The sequence below is a fragment of the Tiliqua scincoides genome, chromosome 5 (genome assembly GCF_035046505.1).
Source record: "Tiliqua scincoides isolate rTilSci1 chromosome 5, rTilSci1.hap2, whole genome shotgun sequence".
NCBI classification, from domain to species: domain Eukaryota; kingdom Metazoa; phylum Chordata; class Lepidosauria; order Squamata; family Scincidae; genus Tiliqua; species Tiliqua scincoides.
Window position 1 is genome coordinate 74884137 of NC_089825.1, and position 17310 is coordinate 74901446.

At 45.2% G+C, this 17310-nt stretch overlaps 1 protein-coding gene across 1 annotated transcript in view; it reads right to left on the reverse strand.

Moving 5' to 3' along the window:
• Positions 1-6281: 6281 nt before the first annotated feature.
• The window catches only part of RASSF6 (Ras association domain family member 6), a 42788-nt gene continuing 31759 nt past the window's right edge, over positions 6282-17310 (reverse strand). The window contains exons 5-11 of the mRNA XM_066629209.1: positions 14287-14440; positions 12912-13102; positions 11138-11239; positions 9482-9533; positions 8636-8754; positions 7850-7947; positions 6282-6357 (exon numbers count right to left, since the gene is read on the reverse strand). Of these exons, the coding sequence (XP_066485306.1) occupies positions 6282-6357; positions 7850-7947; positions 8636-8754; positions 9482-9533; positions 11138-11239; positions 12912-13102; positions 14287-14440 (792 nt within the window). The remainder of the gene's footprint in view (positions 6358-7849; positions 7948-8635; positions 8755-9481; positions 9534-11137; positions 11240-12911; positions 13103-14286; positions 14441-17310) is intronic.

Consider the following 17310-nt stretch of genomic DNA (forward strand, 5'->3'; position numbering starts at 1 on the left):
TGGGCTTTCTTCATTTTAACCTTACAGCAACCCTAGACAGGCAGCTCAATCCTATGGGTTGTCAGTGCTGTGCAATACAGTCGCACCAAAAGAGCTGCCACTGTATCCCATGGGGCCAGAGTAGCCACCAGAGTCTCCTTGGGGAACATTGATTCCTTCACCCTGTGTAGAACCTGCTGGCCCCAATCAGTTCCTCAGATCTGCGCCAGCTGGGTATCTCCCACTGGTGGGAAAATGCCTTACAGCACTTTTGCAACACCCAGCACCAGCACTGCAAGTGCAGCACCGGTGCTGGAGAGTTTAGGATTGGGCTGTAAGAGACAGTGAATGTATCAATGCCACCTAGTGAGCTTCATGGTTTGAACCAAGTTCTTTCTGATTCAAATCCAAGCCTCCAGTGGTTTCCAAACTTTTTCCACTGGCAGCTCCTTTGACCTACCAGGTCAATATTGTGCTGCGGCTCCCCATTAGGGCTCAATCTTATGTACATTGTACACGGCAGCAGGGTTTTCATGAGGATTCAGCAGCTGTCCTGGCTGGTTTCCATGTCTCCCCATGGCACCCTGGCTCACAGTTTGGGAGCCACTGCATAATATCATACTCTCTCCTAGCACCATTGTGAAATTCTTGCACTCCAAATATAATAATGAATCCCTGATCTGAATGTGAATAATTGTGCTCAGCAGGAGAAAAGGTTTCTTTCTCTAATGCATCTTCCATCCAAAATGCTAACTTTGCTCCAATCTCATAAGAAAAAAGTATGATACAACTTCTGGCATCAGATTTCTGATTCCCAGCTCCCCTCTGACATCTTCCTATGTGTGAACCCTGACACATCATTTTATTAACAGCATATATATACAGACACAGCCGTCTTTCAATTAATGACATTGCCAGTGTTGTAATCACCTGTCTCTGAATGTGAATTTGGTTAGCTCATAATACTTTGTAACATACAGTACATTCTGAGTACCATTTGTACATTCTGATCTGGGCTGGACTCTAATCTCATTGGGGTAGAAGAAGGTGAATGTGAAAATAATGATTGTCCCTTGTTTTGAACTCTTGCTCACCTGTTCCCCAAATTTGGAAAGACCACTCTTGGAAGACTGGTATTGTATCCTGTACAATGAGAAGGGTGTGGTCTAAAAATTAGGGCAGGGCAGGCACCCTGCTGGGAAGTGAATCCTGTTGCTCTACTCTACAGCAAAAGCATGCTCTGACCTATGAACCTGACTTTGTATGTTCTGCACTAAAAGAAATTAAAAATTTGTGCGAAAGTAACTCAAATTTTGTGTCAAGAATAGCTGTATTATCTGATCTGTGTACAATAAGCAAAATTAATCATGTATGCATGACTTTTCTTATTTCACATAATTTATGTGATGGTGAATTCTCCCTCACTGGAGATCTTCAAGCAGAGCCTTGTCAGACACCTGCTGATGCTAAGGATTTCCAGCCACAGGCAGGAGAGTTGGACTAGATGATCTTGTGGGTTCCTTCCAGGTCTATGATTCTATGATTGTTCTTTTCATAGCCATGTGGAGAGACAAGTAGCTGTGTAAAATATGGAGGCCTCAACCCTTCTTCACATCTGAAAATGTTATCCAGATAGCTCTAACTTTCAAGATATTTAGAATCTCTTCAGATGGAAAGCAGAGCCACACAAATGTGTATTGTCTGTTCCTTGAGATAAGTAAGTCAGGGATTCCTGAAGAAAGCTATCTTTCTTGTCCTCCTCCAGATCTGTCTCTTCCTTGCTTCTTGAGATTGTTTGCTAATAGCCTGGGCTTAAGCCACCACTGGTTTGGATAAGCAGTGAAGCACTTTCTGGCAGCAGTCTGAATAGCATAAGAACATAAGAAGAGCCCCACTGGATCAGGCCAAAGACCCATCTCGTCCAGCTTCCTGTATCTCAGAGTGGCCCACCAAGTGCTTCAGGGAGCACACAAGACAGCAGACACAACCTGCGTCCTGGTGCCCTCCCCTGCATCTGGCATTCTGAGGTAACCCACTTCTAAAATCAGGAGGTTGCACATACCTGTGAAGAATTGTAATCCATGATGAACATTTCCTCCAGAAATTTGTCTAATCCCCTCTTAAAGGCATCTAGGTAAGATGCCATTACCACTTCCTATGACAAGGAGTTCCACAGACTAATTACATTCTAGATAAAGAAATATTTTCTTTTGTCTGTCCTAACTCTCCCAATACTCAATTTTAGTGGATGTCCCCTGGTTCTAGTGTTGTGTTAAGAGGAAAAAGAGCATCTCTCTATTCACTCTATCCACCCCCTGCATAATTTTGTATGTCTCAATCATGTCTCCCCTCAGGCGTCTCTTTTTTAGACTGAAGAGCCCCAAATGCTGTAGCCTTTCCTCATAAGGGAGGTGCCCCAGCCCAGTAATCATTTTGGTTGCTCTCTTCTGCACCTTTTCCATTTCCACTATATCCTATTTGAGATGTGGCAACCAGAAGTGGACACAATACTCCAGGTGTGGTCTTACCATTAATTTGTACAACGGCATTATATTATTAGCAGTCCTATTCTCAATACCTTTTCTAATACTCCCCAGCATGGTATTAGCCTTCTTTGTTGCCACTGCACATTGGGTTGATACTTTCACTCTGCTGGAAAGCTGATGGGAAGATTTAGGCCTTCCCCTATGTATCATTGGAACAGCAGATAAGATGGCAGGGTAGAAACGGGGGTGGGAGGGAAGCATAATGAGGGTGGAAAAGCTGTGGGAGGCTGTGGATCCAGCAGTCATCCCCTTTTCCTAACCCCCTTTTCTGCAGCCTCCCAATTGCCCCTTCCCAATACAGCAGACTCATTTTTGGCACACCTGTACCTGTAGGGGGGAGGAGGGACATGACAGCATAGGATTGGGCTATAAGTTCCTCAACTGCCGCAACTAGAAACTGGTCTTTTCTTCAGAAAAGACCAGTTTGCCCTGCCTTCTGGTAAAAAGGCACGAAGGGCGCAATCCTAACCAACTTTCCAGCACCAAGGTAAGGGCAACACAGCTCCGAGGTAAGGGAACAAAGTTCCCTTATCTTGGGGAGGCCTCCATGATTGTCCCCAACTGCAGGATGCAGCACATGCTATGTCAGAGCTGGAAAGTTGGTTAGGATTTGGGCCTAACTCTTTGTTACTTGTTGCCCTACTTGCTGGACTGCTCAGTTCAACTTCCCATTCATCAGACAACGCCCACATACTTTCAAGCATGGCTAGAAATGGCAGTCCTAACCCCTTATGTTGGTGCTTTCCAGCTCTGAGGTAAGGGAACAAACATTCCCTTACTTTGAGGAGGCCTCCATGAGTGGCACCCAACTGCAGGATGCAGCACATGTCCCATTGGCTGGAAAGCACTGACATAAGGGGTTAGGATTGCGCCCTTATTGTGTGGCCACTAGTGGGCCCCAATGCATGGCTGATGGACTGTGCTCAATTTAGTAACTCACCAGTTATGTAGACCTGAATACTCCAGTATTCTCAGTATGCTTGGACGTTGTATGAAAGACACTTATGTAGTGTGCAAATGCTCTGAAATACCAACTGGCACAAGGTGGTGTCCTAACACCAATTCTTACTAGTCTTCACTGTAAGAGGAGGAAGCTGTAGAGGCCAGCACTCAATATTTGCTGCTGCTTTCTGCCCAGATGCTTCAAGGGCACAATTATGGTCACGGCCAGATGCTCCACATGTTTTGCCCCTGCAATTCAAGAGTTTGCTAATTCCAGACACAGTATTATTCAACACACACGGTATACCCACTTGTGAGGTAAACTTAAAGACATCCTCAGTCTTCTGCTTACCTGGGATTGGGAAGGTATAGTGGTATTTTTACATGGCAAGCCACCAGGATTGGGCAGGTTTCTCTGCCTGCCTGAATCTAAAAATGGTGGTGGGTGGAGTTGTCAATCACTGGACAGGCCAAAGTAGTGGTGGTTGTGTTTGACCTGGTGGGTCACAAGTTGGTAAGAGAGGTATACTGATGTCAGCAAACCTGCATTTATGCAATGATGGGAAATCACCTTCACCTGCTTTGGGATCCTTTTGCTTCACAATAACACTTATCTTTCTGTAACTGTATGTGTTTTCTAAACAATATACTGTGTGTATATAAAGTTATTCAAGCTGAAATATACCTTTGGAAGCTAACTCCTCATTTATTGTTTTGTGCTGATCTTTCTTCCACTTGTCTTGTAAAAGAGCTTCATTTTTGCTAAGATTCACCAGAGATCAGCACAATTTCAGTGCCAGAGCTGACCTCTGGAATATGTGAACTAATATGTGAACATTTACCTCAGGGCTAGAATCAGTCACTGGCATCATTTAGTACCAGTAGAGGCTAAAAGGGGTTCCTCTCCTAACCCCAGAGCCCCTGGCTGTCTTGCTGCTTGTTGTCACTGCCTGTTCACTTGCCCTCTCAGAATATGTAAGCTTTGTCAAGATTGAGAAGGGGCAGCAGCCCTTACTCAACATGTCTCTCTGTTTGGATGGTGGTGATATGGATTAGGCCCCAAGGAAGAAAACCATGAACAGCAGTAATAGCACCAGAGAGGTAGTGGCCACTCAGAGCATCTTACCCAAGGCCATTGACAACCTGAAGCTATTCCTCAGAGCAATTGCCTTACCCTCAACACTAGTCTCCACACATCATGGATTAGATTTCCAAAGCAGAGGGTGGCATTTCCAGACAGATTTGAACCCTGGCATCAAAGGGTGGCCCAAGATCTCCTGATACCTAAGGTGCCATGCCAAATGCTGCATATTTATCCAATGATGTGCTGGCCTCTTCATCCCCCTTCCCCACCCCACTCTCCAATCTTTTAGCTCAGCACTCAGTCAGCAATATAAATGGTGCTAGTCCAAGTAGATGCAGCAGGCTGATGTGAGCTTACCCTGGGGCAAGGGAACAAATGTTCCCTTACCCTGAGGAGATATCCAGAGGCCAAAACTTCCCTACAGAATTCACTGTTGTGCGGGGAGTTGATTACAATTGGGCCTAAGCCACTTGCCTCTCTTAGCCTCGATAGTCCAGGCCTTGTTTCACTCTCAGTTCTCCAGCCTCCTGACTCAAGTTTGGCCCATCCTCTTATTCCCCCCCAAATCCTGCCACCCCCACCCAGGATCTCTGTTAACTGCCTCCACTCCCTGGCGAGATAGCAGGGGATTGTCTGGGTCTGCCAAATACTCAGCTGAGAGACTTTTCCTGTTCTGGAGCCTGAGCCGTGACCTTGAAGTCTTTGCTCTTGTCTGAACTCCTCAATACACCTCAGTGTGCTTAGGTTTGGAATGTACAATGCAAAGATTCAGGGTACAGATTTATTTCTGTTTATTTCTGCTTAAAATAAATGGGTAGATGGGACTCGTCAGCCTGGGAAGGCAGCTCATCTGAGAGAAGGAAAACTCTGATCCCAAACCTCCACTGCCTTGTGGCTACATCCAGTTATGGAAGAGGCTTCAGGAGTCAACCTTGAGGCAAAATCCGGAGCCAGAGTCCCTGAGGCAGTTCATGGCTGAACACAGTCACGTTCTGGCAACTCCTGCAACGCCGCTGGAACCAACCGTATTGGCCTCTACCTTTCCATTGGACCATTTCAGCGACGTGGAGAGGGGGGATTTGCTGCATGGGTAACAGCCTATCCTCCATACCTACTTTACCCAGGCTTCACGCACTGGAGAGGACACTGTTCCAGAACCACCATTCAGAGCGTGACACCATAGTCTTCCGAGACTGAAGGATGCCAACAAAAAAAAATTTCTGCTTAATTCAAGGCATGCAGGAGTCATACAGTTAAACATGTGACAGACAGTGAACAACTAATACAGCTAGACTTCACTGACACCTGTTACTTGGCTGTTTGTTGGATAACTTGCAAAGGCACATTTGCCCTGTTCAGAGGAGATAGTTGGCAACCCCAACCCCAAGTGGCTGGCAGGGGGAGTGTTCTCTCCCAGCATTGACTGCTCATTGGCCCTGTATCTGCCCCCAACCCCTGCTCTTCATCCTAGCAGCTCTTCTCCGGCTGCTGAGACTGCATGAATGTGGTGATTGGCACCTTGCCAACAATGTGCAAGTGTCACACTGATGACATGCTGATGATACTGGGAGTGCTGTACTGGTGCAATGTTGCCTGGATGGGCTTAGATTATGATGGATATCACACTGGCCTCCATGCAACATCAGCATGAATAGGATTGGGCCGTAAAGAAAGAAATTCATGGCTTTGAAATAATATTTAATAGTATTATTAAATAGTCATCTTTAACATCACACTGTAGTCTCTGTTTTAAACACCGATCTGCTAAGTAAGTGCTCATTTATGATAGCTTTCTCCTTTTGGTACCTGAGAAAAAGTGAGAAAATCAATGTACACAATGATTCTGTCAATGTTTTAAAAGCATAATCAACACATCTGATTTTTTTTAATTGCAAAACAAAAACCTTCTAATTCCCTTTTCTTAATTACCCCTACACATATCCAAAGATATGTACTTGGATATTACACAGAGATCCAACTCTTAAGATATGCAATTAACTGAGATCCAACTCTAAGATATGCAATTAACTCCTCTGCTGTCAGTCATGAACAGCTGAGTGATCTCATTTATCCTCACTCTGAGTTTTGAACCACACAGTTGACCATCACCCATTTCCCACTGGTTGCTCACCCAGCAGCTTCCTCCTATACCTCTTTTCGCTTGCAGTTACAGCAGCAGCATTGAATGAAAAAAGAGTCAGGGCAACACAGCCGTCCTGTTCATTCTTTGTGGAAGGGAAGCAAAAAGCCATGGCTATGCAGGAAAGAGGAAGGCAGAATTGGAGTGCCTCCCCTTTACCTTAGCCTCTGACACCTCCCAGTTGTTCCCATGTAGTTGTATCTTTAAACACACAGGCTAGGTGGTGCATGCTGGGAATGGAAAGAGGACTCAGCTTCGAGCACGCTCCTCCCAGTCTGCATATTTAAATGTGGCTGTGTGGGAACAATCAGGAGGCAATGGAAGGACCTTTCTCCTCTTCTTGCTTGCCCAGCTGCTTCTTTAAGTAAAAATGGGGAGGGGGTGAAAATTATGGTGCCATCTTAGCACTGAAACTTTGGGGAAAGGGGTAAGGTGCATGCTGGCAAGGGCAGCAGATCTGTTCCATTTTAGACAGTGAAACTTTGTGGGCCACTCTTGCATACACCCTTGGTAAAAATATATCCTGTTATGTGCCTGGTTCATAACAAGACTAGCAGGAGTGTAGCAAGTATACAAACAAGGGACCTAGTTACTCTGTTGCATCCAGTCTTTTGTGCTTCTGCAGCTGCATTACAATTACATTATAGCAGCAGTTCCTAAACTTCCCTGCACCGCAACCTACCTTGTCCTCCTTGGTGGGTCACAATACTCTGCTCTTCTTGCAGCATTCCAGAGACCTCTCCTGGGTTGTGCCAGGCTGTTGACCCAGTCTACTGGCCTCCATGGGCCTCAGAATGGCCTGCAGAAGCAACAGAAGTGACATCTGGTCAAACTGGAAGTGACTTACAAAAATCAGAAGTCACTTCTGGATGCTTCTGTGGACCATTCCGAGGCCCGAGGCCAATAGAATGAGTCACCAGCCCAGTGCAACCAGGGAGAGGCCTCTGGGGCCTCTCAATGCTTCTGTAATGGCTCCAATTTGGAGCCATCCAGAGGAAATGCCAGGCAGGAAGGCACAGATTGTGAACCACCTGGCATCTGTGTGACTCACACTTTGGGAAACCCTGCATTATGGAATGGAATTGCTTATCAACGCCACACCGTGGGTGCATGCTGCATTTGTCATAATGTAAAGAATTTAGGTCCCACCCCACTTACTTTGCTGTTGTCTCTTGAATTTCCTGTTCTTCTTTTTCATTTAACTTGTGCAGAATCGATTCCAGGAGAGAGAGGGGAAATTTGATATACTGAGCCACCTGATACAAAATAATCAATTAAAAAAAATCAGTTTTTCAAGCCATAATTAGGGGGTCAGTCACTCAAGTCCTGCTCTCTTTCCCTAAATTCTTCCCATGTCTCCCCCCCCCCCCCCATGTCCACTGCTAGGCTACTTGCTGGCTCTGTGCTATTTAAGTAGGGACCTGTTCCACATACTACAAGCTGGATTACCCAGCCTGCAGTTTCCAAGGTTGCAAGATCCACGAACTGGTTCACACATAGCATGACCCCTCTGTGTTGCTTTTTCCCTTAAAGAGCCAGTAGCCCTTTAATGTAAAGTAGGAGTTAGCAGAGGTTGTGTTTCAGTTCAGCTGTCAGCATCACTCACCATCAACAAGAAGCTGGGAATACAGATCAGTTTCAAGTAGACAAGCAGTTTATTGGCTCCACTTTTTAAAGGCTTAAACATTTCAGCAGTGGTCTTCACGTTGCCAATCCCAGCTCTGGGTGGTCAGGATGATCTACTTGGGCAGCAAGGTGGCACAGAAGCATGCTTGGCACGATGCAGTTCCAGTTGCCACTTGTCAGTTCACAAACAGGGGCAGCTGCTGCTCTCCCCAAGGCAAGCAGCAAAGTTCATATTTGCTTATGATAAGGAGCAGCACATGGACAAAACATCTGCAAAATGCAGAGCAACCAGTATAAGGGGCTGAGGGTTCCACTTACATCACTGCTGACTTCTTCTGCATCTTTGTCCATGAGAAAAACCTGAGCCACCTTTTCTAAGGGTCCTAGCAGAATTCGTCCCAGAAGTGGAATATCAGTGCTTTTTAACCGTTTCTTTTCTGGGGACAAAATTGTAAAAATTGTGTTATAGGTGCTGATTTTGAGGGATTGCTTATGTCAAATTCCAAACCAAAAATTAGAAGGATTGCTCTGTTAGACACATAAGACCCATTTATCAAGCACATACAAGTGAATACAGTACATCCTATATGTTGGGGATATATTGGGTCAATCTTTTCTTCTGCTTTCTCCCCAGCACTGAAAAGTCAAATGGGGGGAATCGCAAGGGAACAATTCTTCACATAGTATTCAAACAAAGAAAAACCTTTACTTCTGGAGCAGATCTGCTCTATCATATGATTTTGGGGAGGCAAAAAAAATCACAAGGTCACTGGCCAGTCTGATCCAGAGCATCAGTTGGAATATGGATAATGTAAATTAATGTGTAGGTTTGTCAAATATGGCATCCTTACTGATACTAGGAGACTAATCACTGAGATGGATAGAACACTCTCTGTGTCAATTCTGCCCCTCTGTCCAAAGTTACTATTAGCTGTGAAATAAAAAATTTGCAAGCACAATGCTTCAGGATGGGATGATTTGTATACACAAATCCAAAGTTGGTGGGAGGGGGACAAGGGGAATCCTGTGGATTGCTCCTTGCACAGTGGTCCAAAGATGTCCCCTTTCATCACTGGTTTTCCAAGAATAAAATTGCATCAGGCTTTCAAGTTGGGGAGTTCCAACCTAACACATAGTTTGGTCTCAAGTGTCTAGTTTATTTACCTCCAGACGCATGGATTATATGCAGTGCAAATTCAGAAGCACTGTTTTCAATCTGTCAAAGACAAAGTTGAACACATTATTAAAAGTTGCATGTGATGTTGTGGGAAGAAGTTGTTTTTTTTGTTGTTGTTTTTTAAGCCTGAGTACATTATCCTGATCCTCCAAAGGAGACATAAGTGGGGAGTTCCTCATAAGAGATACAGAAATTACTGTGACAGGACTCTCATAACCTACAATCAAAGCTATCCTGCAAACCTAATGAAGAAGGCCTTGATGGGGAACTGAGGTACCTTCAACTGCCTCTCAGAGCTATGAGCCCATTGGGTTGACAGCAGCCCTGACTAGACATCTCTCCAACATATGCTAAGTTAAACAAACTAGCAGCCTAATCCTATCCTCCCCCCTCCGCTGGTGCAGATGTGCCAAAAATGGGCATGTTATATCCAGCATGAAGGAGGCAGATTAGGGGAGCTTCAGCAGGGAGAGGGGATTAAAATCCTTTTACCCCTGCATGAGCCTCCCATTCTGCATTGGGTCTTCTTGGACTTGCACTAGCAAGTTTACTAGCGCAAGTCCAATGAGAAAGGGGGTGGTGAGGTTGCAGAAAAGGGCATGCACCAAAAGGGGGCATATGTCTGGTAATGTGACAATGTGACAAATTTGCAGAATCAGGAGTTCCTTTGTGTCAAATTCAAGAATTTGCACAGTCCAGAATTTGGATTAAGTTATACATTGTCCTGGTTATATATTATTATAGTGCAGGTTGTAAAAATGAGCCTCATGTTAGTATGTTATAGTTTCATGTAGGATGACCAGGTACAAAGGGCAACAGTGGGGTTCCTATATTCTTATACAGAAGAATTTCAGAGCTGAAGCTCTTCTTTTCCCCACATTTGCCCAAATGCTCCTTCTACAGCAGGGGTCTCCAAACATTTTAGTATGAGGGCCACATCATATATTTTACACATTTTCATGGGTCAAAAAAAATCAGTTTTATAAATGAATGAATTAAATTTAAATGAATAAATAAGGTTTACTTGGATCTTTTTTGTAATCAGCATGATGTGATTCAGAATATTGGGAGAAATGGGACAATTACAATGCTGTGCTTAAACTGAGAATGTCTTCCTTTGAACCTTATCACTGTACATGCAAGCATATCTATCTAACAAACTTGAATCTGTCAGGCAAAACATTTATAAATGAATGTGAAGTGCTACAACACTTCACATTCATATATAAACGTTTGGCCTGCCAAATGAAAAGTTTGGCTAGTTAGGGCCCAATTCTATCCAACTTTCCAGCACCGATACAGCCATACCAACAGAGCATTTGCTGCATCCTGTGGTGGTGGTGGGTGCAGTCATGGGGGCAGTCATGGTGGTGGGGGGGGCAGTCTCTTACCTCAAGGTAAGAGAATGTTTATCCCCCCACCTTGGGGCTGCATTGAGGATGCACTGGCACTGGAAAGTTGGATAGGATTAAGCCCTTAATGTAAATCTTTATGAGGACCCGATTGAATAAGCAGTATGAGACCAATTCTTATGACACTGGAAAATACAGTCGTGACTCTCCCCACCACCCATTTCTGGCAAAAGGACAGAGACAAGTGCATAACTACCTGTCATTGCTTACCTTGCTATTCTTGCTATTTACCTTAAATTTTTTTAGCAGCTGTTGTATCACCTCACTTGTCCTCATGTTGCTGCTTATTCTAATTTTGGTTGCTGAGCCAAAGGCTGGTGTAAAGATGGATGTCTAGAAGAGGAACAATGTTATAGGGCGTGAAGGAAGGGATTTGATTTAGTGGTGCTGCAGTGCAATGAAATGCATACATGAACATTTCTTTTGTTTGTGGCTGTGAAATTATTGTTGCATAGATCCGCCAATGGCATCCTTCAGTCTCTGGTATCGTGACTGGTATCGTGCTCTGGTATCGTGCTCTGAATGGTGGTTCTGGAACAGAGTGTCCTCTCAAGTGCGCGAAGCCGGGTAAAGTAGGTATGGAGGATAGGCGGTTATCCATGCAGCAAATCCCCCCCCTCCATGTCGCTGAAATGGTCCAGTGGAAAAGCAGAAGCCAATACGGTTGGTTCCAGCGGCGTTGCAGGAGTTGCCAGAACGTGACTGTGTTCAGCCATGAACTGCCTCAGGGACTCCGGCTCCAGATTTTGCCTCGAGGTTGACTCCTGAAGCCTTTTCCCTAACTGTATGTAGCCACAAGGCAGTGGAGGTTTGGGATCAGAGTTTTCCTTCTCTCAGATGAGCTGCCTTCCCAGGCTAACGAGTCCCATCTACCCGGTGCATAGATCAGGGGTGGCCAGACTTTCAACTTTAGGGTTCCTGAACCTTTTTCCACACAATGAAGGTCTAGGAGCCCTAAAGTTGAAAGGCTGGCCACCCCGGGCTGGCATAAAGAGGCTTCTTCATGTATGTGTATGACTTTTGTCTAAAATAAACATATTTTGACATAGACATGGGAAGTCCAAACCCATGTATCATTTCTATGCTGTTGTGGGAGTGTATTTGCCAGGAAGTATTGGCTATTGTTAAAAACAGCTGTTTGTAACAGCTATCATCTTATCCAGCAAGGTTAATTTCTAGGTTTCTTATAGAGCAGCCATTTTCATCCAGTGTGCCATGTCACAATGGTGTGCCACAAATAATCCATAGGTGTGCCACAGGCGTTTGGGGGAAGGTTGTGTATTGGTAGGGCCATTGAAGGATGTGAGCCCCCTACCAACAGTGCAGTGTGCCTTGTCAATTGTCAAACAACTGGTGGTGTGCCTTGATAATTTCAGTGCCTTGTCAGTGTGCCGTGAGATGAAAAAGATTGAAAATCATTGCTATAGAGCAGGGGTGTCCAAAGTCTTTGGCAGGAGGGCCACATCATCTCTCTGACACTGTGTCGGGGGGCCGGGGGGGAAAGGAATTAATTTACATTTAAAATTTGAATAAATTTACATAAGTTTACATAAATGAATATATTAAAGATGAACTTATATGAATGAATGAAGGTCTTGCTCAAGACCTATAAAAGACCTTGCACAAAGCAAGGCCAGCCTTTCCTTTGCTGCCACTACTGCATCACAGATGTGAAACAGCAAGCAGTGGAGAGAGCCCTCATCCCACAGCTCATGCGAGAGGTCAAACAGTCACCCTCACGCTGAAAGTAGTTGCATTGGGCCAGTTTGGGCTCCAACAAATCTCCAGAGGGCCAGAGGCTCATTGGAGACTGGGGGCTCCCTGAGGGCTGCATTGAGAGTCCTTGAGGGCTGCAAGTGGCCCCAGGGTTTGGGCACCCCTGCTATAGAGGGTTAGGGAAATGTTATTTAAACCTCTGCATTTCACATGCTACAAAATTCCTCCACTATGTAGAACATTTTTTGAACTCCTCTGTACAAAGCAATAGCTAAAGCTTACTTCCCACCTGGTAGTTGTAGAAATGCCCATTAATTGAGAATCGATGGGTTTCTTCTTTCCTTGCAATGGTGGGTAACTTATCCTTCTGCATTCCTAGTGTGGCTGCCAAACTCATAGTCCTTGGCAGGAAGGGGACACTGAAATCCTGCTCATCCTTGAGCTGCAGCGTCTTCATGTCGTAAGAGGCACAGCCTGGCCCTGGGAAGTAGACATCTATCAGCACCAGATGGTCAGACAGATCCTCTTTTTCCACATATCATCTACCCCTTTTAGCATAATTTCCCATGCTACCCAATATTATGTTTAACATTAACCTGTTTAAAGCAAGTTATTAAGGAGCATTACTTCTCACATGAGCAACCCTATAGTTGGTTCATATTAATAATAATAATAATAATAATAATAATAATAATAATAATAATAATAATAATAATAATAATAACACATTAGCAGAACCCATAAAAACAGTAGTCAGATAAAAGTCAGTATAAAAGAGCATAAAACAGCAGTACTTAGAGGAATCAAGCCTGTAAAAAGCAACTAAAAGATGTATAAAAGATGTTAAAAAGGCCATGAAGTCAGAAGGCTTGATTAAACAACAAGGTCTTCAGGCCTCGCCGAAAAGTCTCCAGAGAGGGAGCCATTCTCAAGTCAAGGGGAAGGGAGTTCCACAACGTTGGTGCCACTACTGAGAAGGCCCTATTTCTTGCCGCCGCCCCATGTACCTCCTTAGGCGGCGGCACTTGTAAAAAGGCCTTCTCTGATGACCTGAGAGGACGAGCCGGATTGTACGGGAGTAGGCAATCTCTAAGATCTCTAGATAAACGTAAAAAGGCCTCCAACACTGACCTTTGTGTAGGCCGTGTACACTTCCTGCAGAATTAGATGCAGCTCCACTGATGTGGTGTAGATCATCAAATTCTCCCCAGCGTATCATCCTTCTGAAATGGAGAATTTATGCTTTATTATTATTATTATTATTATTATTATTAACAGTATTTATATACCGCTTTTCAACTAAAAGTTCACAAGCGGTTTATGTTCATTTACATTTACCTTTCCTAATATTTGATTTAGAGGACTCCACTTACGTGGCCCTATATATGCCTCTATCTACTCAGAATGTTATAAAGGTGTCCGCTGTCCCATACCACACTGAGGTACAAAGAAGGTAAAGGGATGTATTTCATGTGAAAAGTCCATTAACTTGGAAAGCTTGCCTGTCGTACCCTAATTTCCAGCTCCTTGTTTCATCTTTACCATTTCAAGATGGGCAGCCCAATCCCGTGCTTCCCAGTGCCCAGGGCTGTAGTGGCACCGAAATGGCTACTTTTGTTACCTTTTATTACCTTTTACCTTTCATTTAATTCATTACCTTTTACCAGGGAATAAGTTGTCATGTTCACAAAACACTGGTAACTTGGATGTTAGAAATACAGGAGTATGCTGATCATCTTGAATTTTCAACCGGATGGGATGCCTCACTCCCCAGAAAATAGACAGAACACCTTCAATTAGTGGAAAACTATCTTCAGTCTGTAAAAAAATAAAATGTTTAATGTGTTCATTATGTTCTGGTTTCTCTTCAGATTATATAAATCATATGTTCTGGGTCAGTAATTTGCTGTGTCCTGGTGAACCTGGGGAACTTCGCAAATTTCTCAGAGGTTCCTCAGTGAGAAGCTCAGGGAAGCTTGTCCACCATCGCTGAATGATACCTTGCCCAACTGCAGCATGCTCTAGGCCAGGGGTAGGCAACCTTAAACACTCAAAGAGCCATTTGGACCCATTTTCCGGAGAAAAGAAAACCTCGGGAGCCACAAAACCCTTTTGACATCTAAAATGAAGATTGCATATATAAAACTATATATACCTTTTACCTTCTCTGCTGCCCTGAGCAGCTGCTGTGCATTGCTGGAGAGGAACTGCAAACGCTGGCTGGCAGAGGGCATGCTTGTGGGGGCAGGATGAGGGGGATCTCTGGCAAGGCTGGACAGCACATTGTACACACATAGAATCCCTTTTCACCTGCCCTTAGCATGTGAAAACGGGTGCAGATATATATCTCTGCCAGGATTAAGAGCCCAATCTAGGTATGTCTACTCTGAAGTAAGTCTCATTCTAGTCAATGGAGCTTACTCCCAGGAAAGTGCCTAGGATTGCAGCCTAAGAGCCCAATCCTGTGCCTGTCTACTCAGAAGTCAGTCCCATTAGAGGCAGTGGGGCTTCCTCCCAGGAAAGTGTGGAGAGGACTGCAGCCTCAGAGCCAAAGCCTATTGCTGTCTACTCAGAAGTCAGTTCCATTAGAGGCAGTGGGGCTTCCTCCCAGGAAAGTGTGGAGAGGACTGCAGCCTCAGAGCCAAAGCCTATGGCTGTCTACTCAGAAGTCAGTTCCATTAGAGGCAGTGGGGCCCTCACACTTGTCAGCCAGAGTTGCCTGGTGCAGGAGGAAGCCTGCCTGGGAAAGGATGGCGTGGGGGGAGGAGCCCTATGGGCTGGGCTGGGCTGGGCTGGGCGGGGGAGGCTGGGGGGACCCTCATTCAGTGGCTGCACTTTCGAGGGGAGGGAGGGAGACAGGAAGCCATCAAAAAGGTGCACTTTCACCCGGACTCTGGAGCTGCAGCAGACGGCTGAAAGAGCCGCATGCGGCTCCGGAGCTGCAAGTTGCCAACCCCTGCTCTAGGCTGTACTTTCAGTTCACATAGGTAAATTATGAGGCCCAACAAGTCCAGCCAATGCTCACATTAACTGAACCTACCAACTACTAGACCATGACCCAGAATCCTTTGCAATCCACAATTGTTTCAAGGCAGATGTTCAGGCATAGTACTGTACAAAGTGTTCCCTGAATCTATTCTAGAAGGATTGAAAATATATTTTGGTAATGAGAAGTCATGGGTTTGAAGCAGTTAAAAAAAAACAAAAAAAAACTTTAGAGACAAAAATCTTCCTGCTTGAAATGTATGGGAAAGTCTAGAAACATGCAGTATGCCTTTTTTCATGACTCAAGGCCCTAATTCATTTCTGTTACTCATAGCTTAAAAAAAGGAATTCCTTACCTGTGAATTTCCTGTTCTGGAAAGAGAGAAGGGGGCCTTTCATCACTGATGGGTAGTCCCTCCCACTGCAAGAGGCAGGGCCGAAATGGATTTGGTCTCCTCCCAGGGGGAGGGCTTCCCAGTCCCCAGTCTGCATAGCTGAGCCAGAAAACAGGAATCCTCCTTTACTTCCTATAGTACCGCAGTAAACCTGCGGTCAAATGCTCAAAGAGAAAATTGTTTAGAGAAAACAGGCAATCAACAATGACAGGTAGCAAGGGAAAGGCCTGGCTGCCTACCCCATTACTGGCTGTCCGGTCTACCACCCCGCATGTGCTGATGGTGCAGTGACAGGCCAACAATATAGTGGTGGGCTGAATGCCCCCCTTCCCTCTTTCCAGAACAGGAGATTCACAGGTAAGGAATTCCTTTTTCTCTGTAAGAGGGAAGGGGGGCATTCATCACTGATGGGATGTGAAAGAGCAGTAACGTAAGGGAGGGCAGAGTTGGACTGCACCTCACAACAGCACCACCTTCTACAGGCCCTGCCAAAGCAGCAGCATTGACTCTGTAGCGCCTTGTAAAAGAACTTGGGGAGGACCAGGTGATAGCCCTGCAAATGTCCCCCAGGGAGCCTACTCCCTCGAATACCGTTGAGGTAGCTGCCCCTCAGAGTGAGCCATAATGCCAGGGGTTCCTTTCCTGAAATCCAATGGGAAGCCTCAGTGGCTGTCTTCAGCCACCTGGAAAGCGCTGCCCTGGAGATGTGCTACCCCACTGCTTTCCCCTGAAATTGATAAAAAGGGCATCCATTGAACATAATGTCTAAGTGTGCTCCATGTAAAAACCGAGCACTCTATGGACATCCATCATGTGCCATACCTTCTTTGGCATGTGTCAGGTTGGGGCAGAAAAAAGGAAGTACTACTTCCCGAGTCCTGTGGAACCAGGTATTTACCTTTGGAATAAAGGCCAGGTCCGAGAGCACAACCCAGTCCTTGTGGAAAGTGCATAGGCTGACGTTCACTGAGGGCACTCCAATCTCAGAGACCCTTCATGCCAAGGTAACTGAGACCAGCAGAAACATCTTGAGAGAAATTTCGGTCATGGGCTCAAAGGGCAAAAACATCATGGCCGTGAGGACCCTATGGAAATCCCAGCTAGGGAATTGATGTACCCTGGAAGAATTGAGAAGTGCCATGCCTTTCAGGAAACACTTAGTGGTTTGGTGGCAGAAACCCCCCTCTGCGTATACCAACTCCTAAACTTCCAGGTTGATCCGTAGATCCTCCTGGTCAATGCCTTCCTCAATACCAAGAGGGTGGATGAAACCCCTCAGGGTTTCACCTGGTTGGAACAGCCTGGGTT